The sequence below is a fragment of the Fusarium subglutinans genome (assembly GCF_013396075.1).
Source record: "Fusarium subglutinans strain NRRL 66333 chromosome Unknown NRRL66333_c0000108, whole genome shotgun sequence".
NCBI lineage: Eukaryota > Fungi > Ascomycota > Sordariomycetes > Hypocreales > Nectriaceae > Fusarium > Fusarium subglutinans.
In genome coordinates this window covers 1-16765 of record NW_023502171.1, presented here as the reverse complement: position 1 = coordinate 16765, position 16765 = coordinate 1, and the positions used below count along the sequence as shown (strand labels likewise).

The 16765-nt window shown below is 48.8% G+C and overlaps 6 protein-coding genes across 6 annotated transcripts; 3 read left to right on the top strand and 3 right to left on the bottom strand.

Annotated features, from left to right (window-relative positions):
- Positions 1 to 353: 353 nt before the first annotated feature.
- FSUBG_8089 (uncharacterized protein) lies at positions 354 to 3446 on the top strand (the record flags this gene model as incomplete). Its single annotated transcript, XM_036686461.1, has 1 exon — positions 354 to 3446. The coding sequence occupies one exon, from the start codon at positions 354 to 356 to the stop codon at positions 3444 to 3446; it is 3093 nt and encodes a 1030-aa protein (XP_036536358.1).
- A 323-nt stretch (positions 3447 to 3769) lies between these two features.
- On the bottom strand, positions 3770 to 5392 carry FSUBG_8088 (acetylhydrolase; the record flags this gene model as incomplete). Its single annotated transcript, XM_036686460.1, has 1 exon — positions 3770 to 5392. The coding sequence occupies one exon, from the start codon at positions 5390 to 5392 to the stop codon at positions 3770 to 3772; it is 1623 nt and encodes a 540-aa protein (XP_036536357.1).
- Positions 5393 to 8238: 2846 nt separating this feature from the next.
- On the bottom strand, positions 8239 to 9690 carry FSUBG_8087 (monocarboxylate transporter 2; the record flags this gene model as incomplete). The annotated part of the gene is made up of 3 exons (XM_036686459.1): positions 8239 to 9315; positions 9363 to 9460; positions 9510 to 9690. 3 exons carry the CDS (start codon positions 9688 to 9690, stop codon positions 8239 to 8241), a joined length of 1356 nt encoding a protein of 451 aa, XP_036536356.1.
- Positions 9691 to 10453: 763 nt separating this feature from the next.
- On the top strand, positions 10454 to 12367 carry FSUBG_8086 (transcriptional regulatory; the record flags this gene model as incomplete). Its single annotated transcript, XM_036686458.1, has 4 exons — positions 10454 to 10485; positions 10638 to 11170; positions 11219 to 11789; positions 11842 to 12367. The coding sequence occupies 4 exons, from the start codon at positions 10454 to 10456 to the stop codon at positions 12365 to 12367; spliced, it is 1662 nt and encodes a 553-aa protein (XP_036536355.1).
- Positions 12368 to 12868: 501 nt separating this feature from the next.
- FSUBG_8085 (C6 zinc finger domain protein) lies at positions 12869 to 13797 on the bottom strand (the record flags this gene model as incomplete). Its single annotated transcript, XM_036686457.1, has 2 exons — positions 12869 to 13436; positions 13505 to 13797. 2 exons carry the CDS (start codon positions 13795 to 13797, stop codon positions 12869 to 12871), a joined length of 861 nt encoding a protein of 286 aa, XP_036536354.1.
- A 788-nt stretch (positions 13798 to 14585) lies between these two features.
- On the top strand, positions 14586 to 15689 carry FSUBG_8084 (uncharacterized protein; the record flags this gene model as incomplete). Its single annotated transcript, XM_036686456.1, has 5 exons — positions 14586 to 14678; positions 14737 to 14801; positions 14861 to 15094; positions 15154 to 15228; positions 15281 to 15689. The coding sequence occupies 5 exons, from the start codon at positions 14586 to 14588 to the stop codon at positions 15687 to 15689; spliced, it is 876 nt and encodes a 291-aa protein (XP_036536353.1).
- Positions 15690 to 16765: the final 1076 nt, after the last annotated feature.

The following is a 16765-nucleotide window of genomic DNA, read 5'->3' as shown; positions in this document are numbered from 1 at the left end:
CTGGTTTCTGTGCTGTGATGTTCATGTGAATGTTGTGTTTCTATCTGACGGGGCACCTGAGGGTAGGTGCCTTGGTGGAGGCGCTTATGCCGGAGGTACGTTCTTTCGCTGTTGCTTACCTGCGAATAGTTCCTTCTATCTTGGAACGATTCAACAGCGCTCCCGTTCCTTCCTCATATTTATCTCAAGTGTGTTGAGTCATTCTTGCCATGCCTGCCTTTCGTTCAACTCATTTGGTGCCATCACCAACAAGGCATCACTCTATTCTTCATATTGTTGTTTTCGAGTCTACGATCAGCCTTCATTTATACCCAACTTTTATTTGCAGTTGCAAATCCGAACATTTATGAGAAATGCTGCGACGCAACAGTTCTCGAAAGAAGAATCGCCGCCCATTGAGTCGAAGCAAATCGACCAACTCTGTCGCCCGCAGTCCCATCCGCGATCTTGAATCCATCAACCCTGCCAGGGCTGAACGAGATGCCAACATTGCTGCTGTAATTTCGTATCAGCGAGCTCAAGATAGAGACAGTAGCGAGGGAATGCTACTCCCACGGGACCCTGCGAGCTTCTACCCCGATAGGAGTGATGGCACTGGCAGCGTCATCAGACACAGTCTGGAGCGGACTGACAGTGCTCTGAGCGGTCATGGCAGTTCAAACATTGCTCGACAGAAAAGCGTTCGCTTTACCGGGCCGTTAGCTCACCCACGCAGAAATTTTGCATCCAGAGCGAATGGTGGAAGAGATTCTCCGACAAAAGCAACTTCCGCGATCCATGCTTTCGGGAATGCAAACGCCAGACCCTCATCCACGCTGTCGTTCCATAACGAACGACCAGATAAGTTCTCCCTTACCCGGCGTTACCTAGAGACGCTGCAGCCACCCGACTCGTGTTACCACCCAGAAGAAGATGCTGCTTCGATGGCTACATCCTACAAAAAGGTTAGGAAGTCCCGGTCAATGGTGACTTCCTCGCATGCAGAGACAGGGACAATTTGTAGCAAGACCTGGTCTGCAAGGACTCGCCAGCCACCTACAGTTCCTCAACGCCTGCTTACGAATAGCGAAAACGAACAGCTAAAGGCTGCAATGGCCCCCAATGCCAGTCTCAGAGCTTCTACATCAATGAGCTTCCTCAAAACACGGCGACGGCTGGCGGCATCACGCTCAAGTAGTCGTGCTGAGGATCATGATCTAGCAGTTCAACTTGCTAGAGAGAGGTTTCGACAGATACAAGAACAAGATGCGAAAAAGGCTCAATCGTCTTCTTTGCTACGTCCAAAGCACACACAAAGCGAGGGCTCTCCCTTCCGAAAGTCGATGCGCGATACCAGCAACAACACGACAGTCTCGGCCCTTTCTACGATCTCCGCTTCAAAGCAGAGAGGCATCCGAAAAACGGCGCGCAAGGTATCTCATGGGCTCAGATCACGACTGCGAGGGCTGTTTGGCAGAGGAAAGAGTTCCGAGGACTCAGACCAGCATGAACACGAACAAGTCGCGGTGGAGAAGGATTCAGATGCAGAGAGTTGCTTGCAGATTGGGGATGTCGAGTCGACCGAAGAAGCCTCTATGTTTCAGGTTACATCGCATGTGCCTTCTCTCCACGACGTACCGTCCAACCAGCAGCTCAGGTCTCGCAAGGGTAGCGTTGAAAGCTTTGGAGATGGCGACCAGCATATTCCTGATGACAAGTCTCGTGTCACCAGCTGGACGAACTCGATGACAAATACAGTGACAAGCCATGGGACTTTTGGAGACTGGGAGAGGCAGCGCCTCTCTGTGATTAAAGAGAACGGCACGCATATTCCTTCGTCAGCTCGATCGATTGAATATCTGGAGCAGCAAACTAGAGACATGATTGCAGACATGTCGGTTGACAGCGAACGTGTCTACTCAGCTCTTATGGAGCGACTCGCACGCAAGGAGCCGACGGATAGGGTCTCGCAGTCTCAACCGGGCTCGGTCAAGTCCAGAGGAACGAACACTAGAGACAGCGACGGTCAATCCATCAACAGACAATGGGATTGCTCCACAATTCGGTGCGTTCGGCCTGATGATAACATTTTCACGGATAATAGAGACCATTCCTCTCGAAGTTCAAGCTCAGCCACCGAGGTCCCCGAGCACGAGAACAAGCACCAGTCCCAAGCCGACCACACATCTACAGCCGAACACATGGCTGCATTAGATTGGAGCGACGATAGGACTCACTCCGAAAGCGAGCATACTAGTGTTCTACTCCAGGGCATGGAACCACAAAGGACGATCACGCAGAGGAGCTCTGCATTTTTCGCAAGTCCTTCTTGTCAATCGTTCCGTTCCCCAAGTCCTTATCGCCGCGCTCTCAGAGCAAGTCAAATGAACTCTGAAGACGAACAAGACGCTTTTCAGGGATCACGGTATCTACATTCGCTATCGACCTTGTGCCTTCCAACCCGTCAGGACAGCAGCCCGTCTTCCGGGAAGGACTTGCAGGTGGGAGATGCGGAAAGTGTTTACTCTTGTGCGGGCGATGATGCAAACCTGGTGCATGCAGCTTCGGAGAACACCGCGACACAGAATGAGACCTGTATCTACAATGATCCCGTACCACCACCAGAGATTCCGGCCCGACTGTCGTACCGCCAACACCAACGAGATACATCCACAGCGAGTTCTGTAGAATGGAAGACCTGGCTTAGCTCAAAAGTGTCGCAGCTCGAAGCACCTCTGACACCAACCAAGCGAGAGAAATGGAGCGACGTATTTCCAACACTGGGCCATGTTAGAGAAAACGCTTCTATAGGTTCAACACCTGAGCATTTCACACCTACGAAGGATGGGGTAACGAATCGCAGCCCTCTGAGCAACGTCAAGGCCAATGCGCAACCCTTTCAAGGTGGAGGCAGTCCGACAAGATCAACGCGTCAAGTCCTGATAGGATACGACGAGAATACAGCACCGAGTTCCAAAGCCAATACTTACACCAAGGAACGGCCCCCATCTATACCGCCCAGGAGCACGTTGCGAGCGGTGCCATCTCTTCCAAGTGTCGGCTCGAGAGGATACAATCCAGACACAGGTTTGGTGAAGGAGATGCCGCGTATGCGATCACTAAATACAATAGGACGTCTCAGTTCGACACCGGAGGAATCCATCAATAAGAGACGGTCCCGGACACGCGTCACTGGTTGGCAAGGTTCACCAACCAAGTCAAGCCCTGGGGTTCGTACCCAACCTCCTAGAACCGGATCACCTGCTCTTCGAGGAGGCTTTGGCCTGAAGTATCCGATCAGATCTCAGAGAGAAGAGAGACAGCCAGGAGACAAAATGAGGGATCGAGAGTCTGATGCTCAAGCGATGGGTAGTAAGACGATGGTAGACCTGTTTTTGAGTAGCCGGCGGAACCAAGGAGATGGTAGAAGTAGTGGATTTGGAAGTTCACCAGCGGCGTTTCTTTAAATGCCATATGTGTGAGTCGTTGAAGTAACCCGGTACGAGAAGAGTAATGTTTAGTGAAGGAGTGGACAGTTATGCTGCAGCAGGTCATTAATACTCTTGTATATATCTTAGCTGAGGAGTCATTGACCGCAGGTTCTTTTTCCGTATCAAGACATGCCTTTAAACGCAAGCTTATTGATGCGATATTGCAACGAAATCCCACAATAGTACCTCACTAACTGAGGACGGATGCTTGCGTCACGCCGTCAATTGAGGTATCGCCAATGCATCTGACGTGAGTCTTGGATGGGAATGAAACAGAACGTGTATTATTACTATTGGATCTACTTATCCTGATCGAGCGGACACACATGAACCTCCCAATACTTGGCATACTCCTTAGGAAAAGTCTTCTCCCTCTCCTTACTAACCCACTCCCCATACTTCTCATGCGTAACCGCCTCATCCAGCACCCCATTCTCCTTGTTGGTCTTTGTAAATTCCAAGAAGTCCATCGTGACTTTGACATACTCCCCCAACGCCTTCTTCACATCTGCCGTAGCGCCAGTCGCAAAGTTGAGCAGCAACGGCTGTAGAAGGGGTGCATCGGTCACACTGGGATGCGCTGTTCCAATGCTGGTGAGAAACCATGCTGAACCGACTTTGTCGCGCACGCTGCGGACGAGGTCGAGAACTGTGTCGAAGTGAGGACGGCCGAAGAAGATGCTGTGTGACTTGGACCAGGAGTTGGAGTGCACGACGAGGAGAGGCACGGGAACGTTGGTGTTGAGTTGACCGCTGGATTTACCGGGGTCGAGAGCGATGCCACCAATGGCGGGATTTGCAGCGGTGGTGTTTGCTGTTTTGAGGGCTTGAAGAGCACCTGTTGCGCCGTAGGAATGGCCGTTGATGGTGAGGTGCTTAAAGTCAAGCCGATCTTTCCACCCATCCAATGTGCTGCCTTCTCCTCGAGAGCTCGAGGCGAAGATATCCTTGCCCTTGCCGTCGTTGACATCCTTCAGGACTCGAATAGCCTGCATGATCTCCTCCGTGCGTAACGCAAGCTGCTCTTTTTTGAGCAACGTATCGTTCATGGGCGGTTCTGAGATGAGGTCGCTCTCCTTCAAGAGAAACACAGGTCTGTCCTTCTTATTCTTGATCTGGACCATACTACCGGGACAACTCCCATCGCGATGTTCAAGAGCAGCGATAACGTGGCCACGACTGGCGAGTTCACCGAGATAGTGCGTGTAATCCGTTCTCGAACTCACAGACCCGTGCGAAAACACCATGACTGGAAACTTTTCTCCGTCAGATCCTAACAGTGGAACGTCGACTTTGGCGGGGATCTTGATGCTGCCCACGAGAACCCATAGCGCAAATGTGAAGATGGGTCGGATGATGAAGTTATTCACTCCCGCTGCGCGCGCATATCCCTCCGCTGTAAGACTCAGCGGTTTCGGCACCCAAGGATGCAGCGCACCCTTTGACCTCGCGCCCTTAACAGCAGGATAATACACCGTAAACAACACACTCTCCACTTCGAACGCTGGCTTCTTCGTACTCTTAAGTAGCGTCTCAGACAGGCGCTTCGGTTTCTCCAGCGGAATCTCCAGATCAACGGCCCCTACGTCATGCGGGCCCGAATAAGCCGGTAATCGCGACGAGAAGAACGGCTGCCATGTTACAAAGCAGTAGAGCACGTAAACGCCGATGACAGAACACGCGACATATCGCCATGTTAGTCTCGGACGGAGAATGTGTTTGAGGTATTGGGTGAAGGGTTGGAGAGAGGTTGTGATGCGTGTGAAGATGCTGGATGGTCGGGGATCGAGCCAGCGCGGTTTAGGCGTGGGGGGATCCATGGTTAGCGGGAGATCCGGGTCGGAGGAGTCGGAGTCGGAGTCGGAGAAGGGGGAGTTGAGGCGGTTGAGTTCGAGGTCGATTGAGTTTTGAGACTGTGGCATTTCTTGGAGGAGGAGGAGGAGGAGGAGGAGCAGGAGGGCATGAATGGGGAGGTTAGTGAGGTGAAGTGAAGTGAAGTGAAGTGATGCGTTGAGTGTTTCTTGTTAGTGAGTGATGAGAGTGGCGATGACGCAAGCGGGTCTGGTCGCATTCGGCATTTATCGATTGGAGAGGATTATTCATCAACGATGGAGACATTGAACTTTATAAAATATACTGACATCCAGAACATGGTTAGCTACGATGGTTTATATGATATTTAGTGATGGGAAATGGCTCTGTATTACACCGTTGCGCACTCATGGTGAAAAAAGATTACAAAACACAGTGTCGAGTACAGTGCATTCAGACGCCAATGACTGTATCACGACTGAGCTGATCAATCAGTAAACAGAATGGTGAAAAGAAAACATGACACCCAGCTGAGATAAATACACACAATAGACGATGATCCAAGTCAGATAGTGGAAATAATAGTTCTGAGGCTGTTACATGATAAATAGCCTTGCTTCTTTGCCTGGCTGTTCTTATTTAACCGACTCACATAACTTACACGCACACACAGCAACGCTTCCGCAATGGGTTTTCAAACGAGATACAATTGATATAGTGGGATGATATAGTGAAGTAGTGATTGTCGAAGAGGCCACGCAGTCTGTTTTCCCGGCCATGTGACATGGCAGTCTCATATGAGCGGAGTTAAACAACACCATCAGAGATACGAAATCGTACTTCATGTATTGAAGCGATGCCTTTCGCAAGATCCAACTGTCATTAGAGTTAGAAACCGACCAGACAGTGAGAGAGCTGAGTAAACATGGCCGACCAGGTGGCTAAGAATGAAGTGATCTCGTTACTAGTTTGAAGAACCATATTGCAAGAATGGTGGCCGAAGAGAATTCTTGAAATACGCTCAAAGTATCGGCTACCATTGAGTTACCGATTGAGCCAAACGGTGTAGGAAATGCGTCCTAGCCCTCCCAGCCATATCAACCTGGAAACGCAGACTGGAGCCGGACTACTATAAAAGATTAGTACGTACATAATGTATGCAAGTCTTGTTGTATCTTGAACACCCCTTCAAACTTCTATTGGCTAGACAATCGTGAGGTATGCGGGGACTATGCCCGCAGAAACCCCAAGATAGTCCTCATGCCGATGACACGGTGATGCTGTAGCAGGTGTGTTTGACGTATTCGGAATTCAAATATTTCATCTCACCAAGAACGGGGAATCAAAAGTGAGGCCGCAGTTGCCGGGAACAGCACGGCCACTTCATCAAGGGTGGCTCGTAAATACCTCGTTTAGCTATCACATAAAGTTCACGAGACCCTGTCGACGATCAAAACTTCCAATTATACACCGCCACGCATAGGCATGTGAGAAAGTTAAGTCTACTATGTCGATCAAAACACCCGCGTTATTCGCGTCAAACAAACGGGCGCGTACAGCACATATCGTACCATCGCGAATGGTGATGATGCACATAGCTTGTAGTAGTATCACCTGTCACTTTCTGGTCCCCTCGATTGATAAACTCAAAAATAATCTCTGCCCTGTAGCATATGAAAGACGTTGGATTAATCTGGGGCTGATCTGCAAAGGCTGGATGATATGATATGACCCTACGGATACCCAATATGGATAATATATTACCATCTCCACCAGGCCTCGGCTTATTTTACCAGTTCTCGGGATAAGGCATCGACGATCGACAAGAGACTCTCGCACTCTATCGCGTGCCAAGAAATTACGTACTCCAGATCGGGTGCGACGTAGCTGAACTCTCTGAGCGATCATATATGTACCCCGTCACTTGGATCATATGCAACCTGAGCTGAACGACATGCGACAATAGTAACCTTTATTACAAGAATTGGAAAGAAAGGTGTGAGGTATATTTGGAGACGAGAAAGAAAAGAAAAGAAAAGAAAAAAATGTATCATGCTCATCATTACGCTATGCCATCCGTGGTATTCCGTCGTCATTCTAATTTCCAATCCTTGGTATCAAAGCCCTCCCCAAATTAATCCCGCCGATCCGATCTCAGCCCCTCCCGTCAGCCTACACCTCCATATTTCGTACCCGTTCAGCCGTTTCACTGGAACACAAACTGAGACACCCAGTCAGCATCAATCTCGAATCCCCTGTATCGTTCATTATTACTTTGCTTTTCTCAGGCCGGACACTTGAGGGGTGCTGCTTCTTCTGCTTTCGAATCCAGTGCTGTCGTAGTAGTTTCAGGATATTTGCTGCAATGTTTATGGTCATCAAGTAGAGCCTGTATCTCTTGAATTTCGCATTTCAAGGAGCTGATCTTTGACTTGAGGGCCGCGTTCTCGGTCTTGTAGTCTTGGCCACGGGCCATTGATGTCGCGTGATCTGCTTCAAGGGCCATATTTACGGAGTATAGATTTTGATGATGATGGTCGGAAGAGGGATATGGAAACAGGAAACATCTCCACGTTTGAAAAAGAAACGACATGGGCGATTAGATATATACATGTGTCAGTACCGAATTGTCTAGGTACTCATCAACGATCCCATCCTGGGCTAGCAGAAAAGAACGCAGTCTAGAAGCCCATTTCGGCCGAGTGGCTCACCGAAAGACTCGCATAAGCATGGTGTCATAAACACTTCATCGACCCCGTTTTCTAGTGTCAAAGCCAGACTAGGCGTGTCAGCTGGACCCTGTCATTGGCGTGTGCCCATTTAATCCCAAGGGTTTCAATTTTAGGTTGAGGGCTATTTCATCTGCCGAGTCAGGCATTTAGGAATCAGATTTCCAGCGTGGTGCAGGCTTGGTACTTTTTGAGCCTATAGATCGACGATCCTGAAATCTGGCGTTTCACATCCATCCAACCCTTCTAAAGAGAAATGTCGCGCCGCTGGCCATCGCCGTGGCACCGGTAAACACAATCAGCGTGCCATAGCCCGTTCCGTATCCACCTGCGGCTTGGCCCTGCCATGGCATTCCCTTTATTAACGCGCCACTTAGCGGGCCGGACGCTATGTTTCCTATTCCTCGTCCTGCCGAGAGGACGCCTAGTACCATGGCGGGATCAAATGATGTTCCGCTGGTGCGGGTGTTGGAGGGTGTTGATGATACCATTTGCATGATTCCCGTCCAGGCTGATGTGTACGAACCCGCAAAGATGCCGTAGAAGATGCAGAACACATACAAGATGGGCAGGCTTGTTGAGAAGCCCCAGAGTAGAAATGTGCTCAGTGTTGTGCCGGCTGCTGAAATCATGAAGCAGTCTGTGACGTGAAGTCGGTCTGTGAGTGCTCCCATGGCGACGCAGCCAAAGACTGAAGCGACATTGACGAGTAGGACCGTAAGAGCAGACGCAAAGGATCCAGCTCCAAGGGCAGTCCTGGCATACGACGGGAGATAAATCCCAGGCAAGAAGAAGCCCAGCGCTTGAGCAATGTTAGCAAGTTGATGAAGCAAAAAGTTGCGTCTCAACGCAAAGCCCAACTTCAACGGGTTAATATGCTTCGTCGCAGAGTACGGCAACCGCGGCTTGATAAAATAGGCCAACGGCAACGTCAACAAGAACAAAGAAACCGCCCAAATTCTCAACGTAGTACGAAACCCGTATTCATGCAGAAACTTCTCAAAAAGAAGCGGCAGCGCGAAGCCCGCGAGGCCAGTCCCAGACCACATGATCCCAAACGCAAAACCCTTACGCTTGGCGAACCATTCGTCCATGTAAAGGATACAAGGACAGTACGAGATGGAACCGCCGATGGCGTAAAGGACGCCTTGTGTGAGGATGAGATGAGTTGTGTTTTGGGAGAATGAGCTGAGAGCCAGGGCGATGCACATTATGAAGAGGCCGATCATCGGAGACCAGCGGCTTTGTCTTGGGTAGAGACGTTGAAGGCTCATTGTGAAGGGGAGGCCGAGATACATGATGCCCTGTGGATGTGAGCAGAGAGTGATAGACAGGAGGTGATAGGGCATACCATTGCACAAGTACCGATGACGGCGATGGCTGATGAGCCTTCGAAGGGGGCATTGGTACTGTAGTAATCCTGGAACACACCAAACGCGAACGGGAAGCCTGTACAGTCAGTCAGTGAACGATTACAGCAGGTTCAGATGAGACTTACCCCATGTAAGAGCCTCAACCATAAAAGAAGCCGCCAAGAACAACCACGCATCCTTCCCGCCATCTACCGGCGGAAGAGAAGAAACTTCATTCTCGTGAGTGCTCGTGAGGTCTAAAGCTGAACAAGCAAAACCCTCTTCACGACCGGGGTCTTGACGCAACTCGACTGAAGTTTGGCTCATGGCTGCTATAATTCTAATTGTTTGGGCTTTGATATTCCGGGATTGAATTTTCTTATAGAGGTGAGGATTAGGTTGGCCGATGATCGGCGCGCCCTTGATCTGACATTGACATCGGGTGGCTTGCGGAGTGGAGCTGGGGCGTGGACTGCAACTTGGAGAGTTAATTGTAGTATCCAAGAAGATTTCTTTCATGATTTAGTTGAGGAGACGGTGTGATGAGTCTATATTCAATTCTTTGTGTCTCTGGCTGATCTGTAAAGAGTCCTTTTTGTAAGAGTCTCGGAACTTGTTTTGTGAAGGAGATCTTGATGGTGCAGGAGGAATTAACTATTGAGAGAAATATGTAGCCCAATCTGTGATATTTAGATGTTATAAAGTACAATTAGCTATAATGATAACATCAGTATTGTCTCTTACTGAAGCGTTAGGTTGCCTTATCAGGGGCTCAGATGAATGGGCTGGCGTTGGGAAGGGTAGGACGGGGAGTTGAGACTTTTATTATGGTTGGTTATGAAAGACCTTTGTATCATCTTAGAGTATGTATATTAAAGTAATTTATGTTAACATGTGTTAACTTATGATAAACTCAGTATACTTCTTTACAGTCTTGGTTAAGCCTTTTCATGATCGGAAGTCGGTCATCGTCATCTCCACCACAAGCTTCTCCCCCAAACCCGAGATCCGAAAACCGGAGTCTCAATTTTATTCGCTCTTCCACTTCTCCAAAGCCGACAACCCGTCCATTCCCGCCATATCCAGAACCATGCGATCCAGTCTATCCTGCGAGCATTGCCGGTAAGATCCCTGTAGTCCCTTTACTTGCGACCTTTGAACTGCATGGCTAATTGAGCTCTGTGAAGAAAAGCAAAGGTCAAGTGCGTCCATACCGGAAGTGCACCCTGCCAACGCTGCCAACGCCTCGGGACGTCGGGCTGCGAAATCACAAGACCGGTTGTCAGATCCGCCAAGAAAGCTGTGAGGAGAGCGCAAAACGAAGCGGGTTTGACGCCGAGGGATGATGTATCGGTGATTTCGAGCACAGCGGGCTTTCAGCCTATACCAAGTCCTGTCTCGTCAAGACAGACAACTTCATATCATACGCCTGAGACTGTAGATGAGCATCTCGCCCGCTTACCGATTGGGATTATTCTCAAGGCTCTGAACATCTTCACTGCCAAGTTTCCTGAGCTGAGGATACTGCAGGCATCTGCTTTCATCAAGGAGTATCAAACTGCTCGGTCCAAGGAGAGCAAGGCTTTGCTAGCGACGATACTCGCTATCACAAGGAAGCAATGCTCCATTGTCACGGGAGATTGGTTGAGGAGCCTGAAGAGTAGCGAGTGCTATGCTTCGTATGCCTGGAGTACTTTGTCTGATGCTATTCTTCAACCACCAAAGGTTCAAGTTGTCCAGGCGTTGCTTATCTTGACGCTTTATGAATGGGGTGTGAGAGAGTATCACAAAGCTTGGATGCACTGCGGTAAGTTCATACTACTACTACTCACAAGACTGTTCTGAAATCGAAAAGGAATTGCCATACGCATCATGCAGTCACTTCATAGCTCTCGTGTCAGCCCTCACCCCCTCGACATGTCTCAGAACAACGACACAGACGTTATGGCTATTGCAGTAGAAGCTCGAACATATTGGGCGTGCTTCATAATGGACTGTACCATCAATTCAGGAACCTACAACCCGCGTATGCTCCCAATGTCCGAAATGCACAAGCTCAAAGTCCCTCGTCCACTGAACTACACCGACTTTGCATTCGGTTTTGACGCATCTTCGCTCGATCATATTTGCACTGGTGATTTATCTGGATTGGCACAAAGCTTTGAGACCATCGCGACTGGTTTTGACATTTATGCTCAAGCAATGTCATTTGTCTTTAATAACGGGCGCTGTGCACCGGGTATGTGTGCGCCTGAGAACTGTCCGTGGGTTCCCGGGTCCGCTTGGTCTCAGTGTCGGAATAGACTTGAAGAGTGGAGGAAGAATCAGCATGAGAGGCTTTGCTATCCGCAGCATAGTGTTGTGGTGCATATGACGCTGGGACATGGGGAGTCGTTCATTTACTTGAACATGCTGTACTACTTGAGGTGAGAGCCAGAAATTGGTAGTTGGTGGGAGACTATGTTAACTTTCATTTAGTACGATCATGCTTCATAGAGAATACTTCCCCTTCTTGCCGACCGCCGACTTGACACCTCGAGGTCCAATAGACCCTCCTCTTCTGGAAGCAGAGGCACCGCCAGGTTGGTGGGACCAAAGCGCAAGGGAGCTCTTCAATGCAGCCGAGCAGATCGCATCTCTCCTCCAAGAAGCATCTGAGTGCGGGATTCCACTAATCACGCCCTTCTCTGGCTTCTGTGCCTTCACAGCATGCTTTCTCAACCTCTACGTATTTCGATTTCCCAGGATGAATCTCAATCGAAGCTCCAAAGCCGAACAGCTTATGAATTGGGGACTAGAGTATTTAGAAGAATTCCAGAACGCTTGGGAACTAGCAGGAGGCTGGGTATGTCTCACTCCCCTCATCCATGAGTCTAAAGCTAACAAAATAGATCAAAACGATTCAGAACTCCTCACTCTTGTACAAAAGAGCAACCGAAGACGCAGGACGCTACCGCGGAAGATCAAGAGCCGATTTCGAAACCCTGCACCAATCGATTCATGAATATCGAATTGTTGATAGGTCGGATCAGCACTTGCAGCAGATCAGCCATGCAGACCGAAACTCGGCAAGGCGTGAGGAAGAAGCTGTGCCGAGTCAAGTTCAGGTGGCTAGTAATATGGGAGCGGCAGTTAATGCTTCGGTGCCGGATCCGTTTCCGAATTGGTGGTCTATGTTGCAGGAGGTGGAGTTTACGGATGTTGGCAATTTGTGGAATGGGATGCGTGAGTTATGATCCGGGGAAGGGCAACAAGGCAGTTGAGAGTATGGAGAGACTATCTTGGTATGGAGGTCGTGTAGTAAGTTTAGGGCTTCCTTTTTCTATAGGTTAATTATAGCATATTTACAGTAGATTAGTCAAGTGCAATTATACTACTAGCTTACCGAGTAGCCAGGTCGAATACCACCGTCTTAAGTCTGCATAAGACGGAATAAAGCAACATAACCCCGCTCAGTCTCCCGCTACTTTAACCAAAGACAGGTGTGATAAATATAGACTGGAAGCTAAGAAAAGCGCAGCTTCCAACCTTTTGCAAGACTTAATTCCAACCAAGACACGCTTCCACCACTATCTTTCAAGGCCCAGATCTCTTGTAGTAGCTGAATGGACCAAACTTGAACTGGAACCCGATTGATGGAGTACAGCATCCTGAACTGCGAGATGGATTTACTCCTCCAATCGTTCTCATTGGAAGTGAGCTCAGCTGCAGCACTGAGCAGAGGTAGAGACTGGAAGTTGGCGCAAGGCTTGGTGAGTGGGATCTCTAGCAGGTTTTCTATCGCTTCTAGAGCAAGAAATAAGATATTCGGTAGCCACTCCCTTTGTTTCTGATTGGATTCATGCTCACTTTGAGCAGTCGGCGGTGAAAGTGGCATGAGCTTTTCTGATTGGAGATGTGTTTGGCGGCGCGTTTGGTATAGCATCAGCAACCCATGGTTCCGATAGGCATTGCTGAGGTTCTGGATATGCTTGCCCCCGCGGTTCGATGACCATACTAGAAGTCTTTGCTCAATCTTGTCATCAAATTTGGAATCTACCAGCCCGTGCCCAAGTATGGCAGAAGGGGTAGGGCTAGTGGATTATGGTTGCGGTCGACGCACAGCATTTGGCTACCCTGCTCGACCCAATGTTGAACCAACCTCTTATTAGGAAGACCATCACCAGGCCACGAATCGAAAACAGTCATGTTGGATAGCCAGGGCATTTCGATCTGCCATTGCGCTGGGCGGGTACTGGCCATACAGACGGAGCCACGACGTTGGCACCGGCGACACACGGGAAAGGCCTCATCACATTTGACACGCTTGACTCGGCATTCCAGGCACCCATGGTGGCTGTTGGTGCGCTGAGCTTTAGGGGCCTTTGCGGAGAGGAGAAGTGGTGGAGATGGTTGAGGAAGGGGATGGCGAGGGATCTTGGGCGTCAATGGCATTTTGGTATTTGTTGCCAGTCGCGAATCGTACCTTGTAAGAAGGCATGTTTGATGTGCTCGTGACGTACGTCAGGGGATCTTCCGCATACTATACATTGACAACGTCCGGCAGTTACTCCCTCTAGCACAGAGCTTTTTTTTGCAATCGCTACATCATGATAAAACACACGTCACTAAACTTTAAATTGACTGTATCGTAGGCTTGCTACTCATATAAATGAGACTTATAACCCCTGTTTTGCGTAGCCAGGGCTATGTTCACGGCGGATATCCATTTGAGAACCAACTTGCGACTTATTTTGCTGGGGGAATGTGATGTATATTAGTAATACCGTGAATGCAGACAAGGCAAGGTTGTCGTTCTGACCCCACAACCTCGCGAAATGGCCCAGATAGGAAACTTTTGTTATGTAGATCTCTTCCTATGCGCGTACAAGACAACGATCGAAAGCCTCTGAGTCAGATTTTGTCGGATCTTGTTCAATCTCCTCAGGTTAGTACTGCGGAAACCCTTTATTGCAGTCAGATCTATAAGCTGCGGTCAGAGTTTGTATTGCGGACTAGGGATCTCAAACTTTTCACAAAGTGGGATACTCAAAGTGGGATACTGTTAGTCTCTTAGAGTTGGAGCCAAGAGGTTTTCTGCCAGGAGTTTCTGAAGGGTATATATTCAGACATTAGGAGCATGATTTCTTAATATAAGATCAAACCAGTCATTCCTATCCTCACCACCGTTTACACAAATCGAACTATACTAGCGTTCCCCGATATATCTCGTCTTTCCAGTCATGTCTTTCAACCGCATTGCTGTCTATGGCCATCGCGGCTTCGTTGCCTCCCGAGTTGTCCCTGCTCTGATTGCTTCAGGAGCGCCAATTACTGTTTTGCATACATCGCTCTACTTCGGATACTTCCAATCTCCCTGAGCACGTGAAAAAGATCCAAGTCGACGTTCTTGACCAAGACGCTTTGGTTGCTGCCTTGCAAGACATCGATATTGTTCTGTTAGTCGCATTTACTATACATCTGTGCCTTTTAAAATCACGGCTAATAGACTTGACAGTTCTCTTGTTGGAGACGAGGGTACCGACAGACAGTATGGCTTTGTGAAAGCCATCCCCTGGACCAATGTCAAGCTTTTCGTCCCGTCGGACTTTTGTCTGCGATATTGTGAGCAGGGGATGCGTATGCCCTGTATGAAGGCAAAAGCAAACGTCGAAAAGGCTTCCAAGGATGCTGGAATTCCAACCTCGGTCGTCCACATGGGAAACTCTGCTGAATTCACCTTGAACACACTGTTAGTCGTCGAAATATTACTGTCGAGATTTTTCTGTGACTGACTCTGGCAAACTTTAGGGCGGTGGGCATTGACTTGCAAAACAACGTATTGGTCTATACTGGCAACTCTGCCAATGAAAGAGTTACTATGTGGTGCGTATCACTTTACTAATGCTTTTGTTATGGTGAAACTGATTCCTTGTAGTACAATGCGTTACGTAGCAGCTGCATACGTCAACATATTCACCACCAGACCCATTCACACTATCCAGAACCGGACCTTCACTTTGTCAGAGCTTGCACCGACAGGCATGGAGATAGCCGCGGTTATGAAAGAGAAGAACGGCAGAGAGCCTTCTATTTCTACACGAAGCCTAGATGAGATCAACCAGACAATCGAGGGTCATATCAGCAACGAGAGTAATCTGGCTGTCCCGTCGTATTGCCGCAAGATGTGGGGAACCGGCGAAATGATGAAGATGCTTCCCGATGATTTGTGGCAAGTCAAGGACTACAAGAAAGCAACTCTACAGGATCTTGTCCTTCGGGGGGAATTGGAAAGCTACAGAGCGCTGCCTGATCAGGTATTGGAATTGCTTAGAAGGATTCTCTGAAGGCGCAGCAACCTAAGGCTCTATATCAAGGTACCCGAAAAAGAGAGCGGAGCCGGAACTTTGCAGTCGGTGGTGGGTTAAATTTTAGTTGCAGATTGGGAAGTTCTGAATCCAAGGGGCGATATCGTACGAGGGCACCGAGTCATGGCAGTATAAGAAGCCTTGTATAACAACACGGGCCAGCAGAACTATAATATTTTAGATTTGTGACATGGCGAGTTTTAAATGAGACATATTGCAGTGGCATTGAATTTAGAAGCTGGTAAAAAAGTGCATAATATGGCCAAGACATCTTAATGCTATGTCGAGAAATACGCAACGATCACCCCGAACAGAAATATGCCGAAGTTTTATAACCCGTTTCAATAGCTCAACGGAGATTTAACTCGTCCTGAGATTGGGTTCATGCGGATGATAAAGCGTTACATGGAGATCCTGCTAACCTCCGGGCTATTACCAAGGTTCAGAAGTATATCTCACCTATATCTGTGTCACGATGACCCATGCTACCCCCAAGTAAGCTTCACCATCGCTTAAAACATTATTGTAACGGTCTCCTTCCTATTGTGTTTTGCCGTTAGACATGGGATCCTTCAACGGCCACCAGTTTAGTTACACTGGACTCGGAGACTAGGGTTAGCTTGATTCAAGTGATGACTGTATCCTTCACTGTCCAGACTGTGCTAGATTGATATGAGTTATAGCATTGACAAGAGGATTGTACCTCGGTTATCCAAGCCGAAGATAGATCTTCAAGACCCTCGGAAATTCGGAGCCTTCCAAGTCTCCTTTTTTTCTTCTTGGTGATTGACAGGGGTTTCTGATATCTGACGAAACCTCCCGCTGGAGATACGCTAAAACCTTGACCCCTGTAGTTTGGCTCCATTCACCGGATGTCGATCATCCGGGTCTCCGCGGGTGGTTTACGAGTGCTCACCAAACCCACTCACAGTGGATAATTTGCCAAACGAATTACGCGCAATATATCCAGCACAGGTCAGCCAGTGTTCGACAAGGTTTTTTTGCATTAACGTCGGATATGGGGAAACCGGCCACCCCCAGAAACCGGCCACTTT